The 7,332-nt window shown below is 40.1% G+C and overlaps 1 protein-coding gene across 2 annotated transcripts in view; it reads right to left on the bottom strand.

Annotated features, from left to right (window-relative positions):
- Positions 1-486: 486 nt before the first annotated feature.
- pvalb6 (parvalbumin 6) overlaps positions 487-7,332 on the bottom strand; it is a 50,742-nt gene continuing 43,896 nt past the window's right edge. For both annotated transcript variants that reach the window (XM_040006151.1, XM_040006150.1), the window contains exons 2-5: positions 3,222-3,287; positions 2,655-2,787; positions 2,419-2,528; positions 487-828 (exon numbers count right to left, since the gene is read on the bottom strand). In XM_040006151.1, the coding sequence (XP_039862085.1) occupies positions 803-828; positions 2,419-2,528; positions 2,655-2,787; positions 3,222-3,282 (330 nt within the window). In that variant the 5' untranslated portion in view covers positions 3,283-3,287 and the 3' untranslated portion in view covers positions 487-802. The remainder of the gene's footprint in view (positions 829-2,418; positions 2,529-2,654; positions 2,788-3,221; positions 3,288-7,332) is intronic.

Raw genomic sequence — 7,332 nt, 5'->3', positions numbered from 1 at the left:
GAAAGAAAGAAGGACAACGAGATTGAAAGTGTAAAATCAGATAAGAGTCACATCAAAGGAAGGAATTAACAGAAGCGACTTAGTGAGTCAGCCTTCTCAAGGCTTTTCTTTTTTCCACTTTATTTTGTTCTTTCACAGCTTGACTTCTTTCTTCTTTTGGTGTGTTTTACAACAGCTCATTACCAGAGGAGAAAGGGATGGATGGATAGCTAGATAGATAGGTTGATGGTGTGGGAGAGGACAGAGGGGAGCGAATGCAGTAAGGGGCACTGAGCCAGACATGAGTAGAGAGAAGAAGAGAAAAAAAGATAAACAAAGAAGGGAAGAGAGAGGAAGAACTGGTTCATGGAAATTGAAAGCTAGGAAAGGATGCAAAGTCAGAAGTAGAGAAGGAAATGAGGGTCTTTCTTTTATAATCTCTGTTATCTTTATATATCTACTTTATGCTTTACAATGTAAGTTTAACTCCTGCAGGCATGTTTTTTAAATCTATACATAAACAGAAACAAGAACAGTTTGTATAAAACGGATTAAATAAATAGGGTGAATACGGCTAAAGGGGAAACTCGGGACGTGAGGAGGTTGCACAGCACAGCCTACTTCAGTGCAGCATTGTGTTTCGTGAAAACTGCAGGTGGGAGGTGAAGAGGAGAGGAGTGATCGGAGTGGGGATCGGCTTCAGCCTGGTGGGAAGGAGAGGTGTAGGTGCTGGCGGAGGTGGAGGAGGAGGGGGAGGTGGTGGGATTGCCAGGATGTGGTGTTGGTTGCCATGTGATCCTTCATTGCAGTGGGAGCAGAAGAATTATTCTTTCACGAGGGCAGCAAATTCTGAAAGAAGGAAAAAACCACAACCTGTTAGGAGAGTGCGAAAACAGCAAAACGCTGTTGAGGAGCACGTGCAGGCGGGTTTATTTTATGCACAATGTTTATACCCTGTCAATATCAGAATAAGGTTTTGAGACTTATCTGCATCAAACAAGTTATCACATGCATGCCTTTAAAAATCATGTCACGCTGTTATCTCTGGGTGGGCAGTTGAATTTTCTTGAGCTTACAAAAGAAAAAAAATGTTACTTTTCTTAAATACTTTCTGTATTTAATCAAACACATTACAATTACAGAATTCAAGGGGTTTTTTGTAGGGACAACTCGGGCCTTTAGAAAAGAACAAGAACTAAAAAATGAGTAAGATAAGTAAAAAAGTGACTATGATTTTTTTCTTTTTTAAAGGCCCTGTCTACACGTACACGGTTTTTTGATACACATAGTTTTTTCATGTGTTTTGGACTGTCATCCACACAGAAACTGCAATTTAGATAACTGAAAACCAAGCTATAGAGAAAACACCTTCCAGGGTGAATGTTTTCACAACCTGATTTTTATCTTGCAACATCAAAGATGGGAACCTTTGTCGCCTTTTTTGACATCAGGCTGCAATATTGCTTCATCGCCATCTGTTGCTTTAGCATGCTTTTTTCCCCCCAACGTTTCCATGTGGACAGAGATTTTTTTGAAAAATCCTAATTTTAAAAAATAGCTGTGTAAGTGTGGATCTGAGTTTTCAGTGAGTGGGCTGATGATTCCTATAGGCGGACCCACCGGTAGACAGACATTTGTATGAATTCTGCATCTACTGTGGGTCTCAGCTTTTGCATAATCTTATGTTTACTATATTAAGAAGACAAAAATCATATCTATCAGTTCTGTATCAGGGTTTAACTGTACATCCTTGCCACTCTAAGGACAAAGATGTTCATCCAACCCTTTTGTACCACATACCCTTTATCTTTAGTTGACTGTTGTGGTTAAGGTGTCACTTTCAGTGGCTACATCCCCCACCGGTTTTTGAAATGAACAGATATAATTACACATTGAAAAAAAAATGCAGATTGACAGCAGAAGAAACGTATGGCCAAGTGGATTTCTTGTATGGGTGTGAGGGAGTTCACTAGGTCTTCTAGGACATAGATATCTCTTAATTCAGTTTTAGTAGTGAATGTAAAAGTGTCCAGATGAGTTCAAGATTCAGGATAATTGTCTTAGGCCATATAACGTGCTTGCTGCAGCAGAGGTGATATACAGTAGCTTCTATTTATGGATGCGATCACAACCACACTGCTATGGCCAATTTCAAGGAGCAAGGCTAAATTTTAGTAGTGTGCTTTACCCTAAAGTTCAGGGCAAAAAACTGAAAAAAGTTTTCTTAAATATGAACATTGACAGACTTGTGCTTAAAATCTGCCCTGATTGCTTTTTCTTGTTTTTTTTCTTCATGATTTTATCCATGAAGCACTAAACACATGCATAGATGAATGAAAATGGGAATAAAAAAAACCCTGCCATTTGGGTTTTTGTGTTCTTTATGTGTGGGCCTTTATTTAATAATAGAATAATTTGATGTATTTGTGTTGCGTTTACCATCGACTCCAATCTTGCCGTCTCCATCCTTGTCAGCTGCTTTTAAAAATGCTTTGGTTTCTTTGTCTGTCAGGTCCCTGCCATCTTTGGCAAAGCCCTTCAGGACGAATCTACGAGAGGAAGCAAAGAAGATTGGATTTGTGTCACAGAATGCTTTTGTGTGGATAATTGTTACTCTTTTGGGGATTTCTTTGCACACACATGTGTGTTTGAGTGCATGTGTTAGTTTGTCTCACTTGAGTTCTTCCTCCTCTATGAAGCCGCTGTTGTCCGCGTCCAGCACCGTGAAGACCTTCTTCACATCGTCGGCAGACTTGGACTTCAGACCCACCAGCTCAAAAAACTTCTTGTGGTCAAAAGAGTCAGCAACTGGACACACAGAAAAACACAGAAGCCACATCAGGACTGTGACGATTTCATTTAAACTCCTCTTGATACCTATTAAAATTTGATAATCCAAAAAACAGAGTGATTTAGATACGATTGGATCTTCTAATGTTTAAAAAAGAGACAAAGCTTTTTTTGGACACTTAAAGGGCATCAAATTCCCGACGTAAGTAAGTGTGAATATTCACAAACTGTCAGAACATGGTGAAATACAATTAAACTACTAATTTCTCAATGTCGAGGGAAGTTTCTTATTCTGTGTTGGTCTGGTTAATGAAGGCCAAAGGTGGAAAATTATTTTTTATAAGTTGAGTGTAACCGATATAGAACGACGTAAGGGAAAAAAACCCCAAAAGTTCTGGCTCCAGCTTTTTTTGGGACTAACTTTTTCCCGTCACGGCTGTGCTGGTACTCACCTGCAAATGCATCTAGAGCTTTCTTGATGTCATCGGTGTTGAGGATGCTGCTCATTGCCATCTCGGCTGTTGGAGGAGGATAAAAAAAAGTCAGGGAGAGAGGCTGAATCAAAAGAGAAGACCCGAGAGGGGACAAGGTTAAAAGCAAGGTTGCCAGAGAGCAGAGACAGTACTGAGACATTCTCGTATTACACTGGTGACACTCTAGAAATGGAGCAGGAAATCAGGACATGTGAGAAGGAGGTGATGAGTGACAGAATGAATTAGTGACAGTAAAAGAGGAGTGATAAAGGGAAAGAGGAGAATGAGAGGAGAAAGGTATCCTGCTGTAGTAGGGTGTTGAGAGATACGGGAAGTGAAGGAGGTTTGTTTGTGGCATTTCAGGATGTAGAGCCAGGGCTGCGGAAATTAAAACAAAAATCAGGATGGAAGGAGAATACCAGAATGATGGAGACGAGTGATGACAGATGGACACAAAAACAAGTGTGCCTTTCAAATGTTTTCCATTTTATCTGTGTCATATCTTTGAGGTGGTAGGGATACAAACAGGGCGAGAGGCCAAGTCAGCAGGGGTTTAACAGACCATATGAGTCCTCTGCTGTGTTTGAAATATCACCGGAGAATTCAGTTTGTCAGCCCACTCCAGATGGAGAATCTTCTTCTTGTGCCTCGTGCTATGAAAGGTGAACCCTGCGCTAAACTGCGCTTTGGCTTTTTACTGCGTGTGTGTGACTGAACCTGATCGCTGCTTATGAAGTTGTCACATTCCCGCTGACTTTGACTGATGCCCTCTTTCCTTCTGTTGAGAGTGTAAAGACACGTGTATGGGATGTATATACATTAGACGGTAAACACAAATCTGTAAGAGTGGAGGAGGAAGTTATAAAGCTAGAGAGGAGTGGTGCTACGGGGAAGCGAGTTATGTGTGGATTAGAGGAAGTAGTACTCCGATTTCACTTTACAGGCAGGCGAACCATAATGGGGTTTTGTGGGCAACACATTATTTTAAGTAGGCTGTGTGATCAATGAGTACTGGTTCACTCACATCCACACGAACCTTTGCCTGAATGGACAAATGTACGACTTTCTGCGCTATTCACAGTTCACCAGAAAAGTGTCTTGGAAATCAGGTGAATAATACATTACATTGAAATTAGAACATTAAATCACAGCATTTCAGAACGTCAGGTGCAGGCTATCACACAACACCACACACAATAGATGTGCAGTGAATTTTCCAGACAGACTAACTTCAAATCCACAGCAAAAAGCCAAAGGTCAGCAGAGGACACCAGCCAGCCCAACTGTCTTCCAGAGACTAACTAGTTGAGGACATTTACTAGATCAAATAAATTTTATTTAAGTTATTCACCAGTTTTATTCCCTACTAATCAAAAATGATAAACTGGAAGCATATGTTTTACTTTGTGTCCCACAAAGATGCTTGCCTAGAGTACCAATGACATCTCTGGGAGTTTACATCATCCTAAATCTCCCATTTTTGTACCTCAGATAAAGCTGCGTCACAGTGGAAGTTACAAATACATCAGAAGCCAAAGACTGTGTAGCAGAGTGTAAAATGGGAAGGCACAGGGTCCCTCATATTTCAAACACAAGCTCAGCAGTCATTTCATTAGGGACACCTGTTCAGCTGCTCATTAGCACAAATATCTAATCAGCAGTCACGTGGCAGCAGTTCAGTGCATTTAAGCATACAGATGTGGTCAAGATGACCTGCTTGAGTTCAAACTGAGCATCAGAGTGGTGAAGAAAGGTGATTTAAGTGACTTTGTACATTGAGCATGGTTGTTGGTGCCAGACGGATATACTGCTGATGTACTGGGATTGTTCCACATAACTGTGTCTAAGGAAGTAGACTTAGTTATGTGGATTGAAATAGAGAAAACATCTAGTGAGTGCTAGTTCTCTGAGAGAAAATGCCTTATTGATGCCAGACATCAAAGGAGAGACTGTTTTGAGCTGAAAAAAGGCAAAAGTGATTGACTGACAAGATACACAGAAGAACATCACTAAACACACAACATCTCAAGAACCTTAAGCAGATGTGGTCTACAGCAGCAAAACACCACAGCGAGTGCTCTTTCTGTCAGCTATGAACAGGGAACTGAGGCTGACATTTGAATGGGCTTAGCAAAATTGGACAACAGAGGACTGGAAAATCATGTCCTAGCCTGATGAGTCTTGATTTGTGCCGGCATAGGAGGGTCAGGTTCAAGTCAGTGGTGATGGTGTCCACCCATCTTCTGAAGGCTGATTTCAGCAGTACAACACACCATCTCACAAAGCCAAACTGGCTGTGAATATAAATGTGGACCAAAATCTCTGAGGAATGTTTTACAGCACTTTGTTGAATCTATGCCACCAAGAATTAGGGCAGCTCTAAGGACAAAAAAATGGTCCAAACGGTTGCTAGCAAGATGTACCTAATGATGTAGCCAGTAAGTGTACACGTGCAAAACACTTCAAAACACTCAAAACAGTGCCCTTGCAGCAGGTCCTGTATATATTGGCGTCACAATCACTATATTCTCCTATGAGAACACAAAAACACGCAGACAGACAGAACGATTCACAAGGTGAAAGCAATACCAGCCACACTGGAACGCACGTGATCCCTAACGGTGTCCTGACACCTTCAGTTAACGAGCAATTAAATCTGATATCTGATACGTAGTTTGATTCAGATGCAGATGCCACGGAGATAATCAGCAAATCAGAACGTAATGTCACCCCATGGCAGAGCACAGTCCACACACATCCTCTAATACCTGTCATTCATTTGTGCAAGCAGATGTTAACAATAAAGAGATTTTTTATTCAGCGTCTAGCTCATACAGATGGGAGATGAGCATAAGCAGAGCTACTTTTTTTAAGTAGCGTGTTTCAAACAGCTTAACAGCATCTTAAAAATTTAAAAATGAATCGGTCACTCTCAAAGATGGAGAAAGAAAGAGGGTGGAGGACAGGAGGAGAAGAGATGATTTTCAGGGGTAAAAACTTGTCAGCAGGTGACAGGTGATAATAAAGTGAAAATTTAATTCATATTACTTTCAGTTTTTTATCCAGTGTTGTTAGGGCTGTCTGATTAAAAAAAACACCAGCTTGTATTTAAGACAATAAGTTTTCTATTTTATACAATATACTTGAAATCTTCAGCCCTTTCATTTTAATCTAGTTAAGGCTTCAAAATATCCTATTCTGAGGTTGTCTGAAACATAGCAACACTAACAAATTAAAAATAATGCATTTACCAATTATCAACAAGTGTGCTTAATTTCATAGTAATCCATCTTCTTAATTTTTTTAACATGGAACACATTTGTAAGAGTCTGACTTCAAAGATTAGTAAGATGCTCTGGTGGAAAACTTTGAGAGTTGACGGAGTTGAACTGTCTCAGCTAAAGTCATAGGAATGACACTCCATCATCATTTTCCTTGGACCGTCATCAACACTGTGTTCTCTCTGTTCAGCAAATGATACTGAACTGGCCAATATCACCCCTCCGTCCTTCTCACTGTTGGAAATACGGTCTGTATGACCTATACATTTCCGCAGGTTGCAAATGACTCGTGCCGCCTGTTCTTTGCTGCATCATGCCTCAGATATCACTGTGTTTAATAGCCACAATAAAACGAATGTTTAGCAGCTCTTTATGTACCTTTATGACGCTTAACGGTTAAGCAAACCTATCTTCAGAGTCATTTTGGTTTCAACTATACACCAGTAAATTCATGCGAATGATGCTTTTACATGCTGACCAAGCCTGTCCTCTGAAAGACACAAAAAACTGCTAAAATCCAAAAATCCATCTTTGTGATATTTCCTGTTACAGTAGCACATTTGACCACGCAGACACACCTGCACGCATACAAACAGACTAACAGTTCACCTTGTGAGGATGGTAAAAATACACCAAAGTTAATCTATAACATCCCAGATCTCTTTTAATAATCTATTAAATAAATTAGGTATTTGAGGAAATGTGCAGATTTTCTTCGTTGGTGTCATTTTATTTCATTTTTAATGTTGGTAATGTCTATGTGATTAGTAGTTCACATGGTATTCATTTTAATTCTCATCGATGCAATG

This window comes from Simochromis diagramma, unplaced genomic scaffold (genome assembly GCF_900408965.1).
Source record: "Simochromis diagramma unplaced genomic scaffold, fSimDia1.1 OVJJ01000510.1, whole genome shotgun sequence".
Classification (NCBI taxonomy): domain Eukaryota; kingdom Metazoa; phylum Chordata; class Actinopteri; order Cichliformes; family Cichlidae; genus Simochromis; species Simochromis diagramma.
This window is presented reverse-complemented; position numbering and strand designations above follow the sequence as displayed.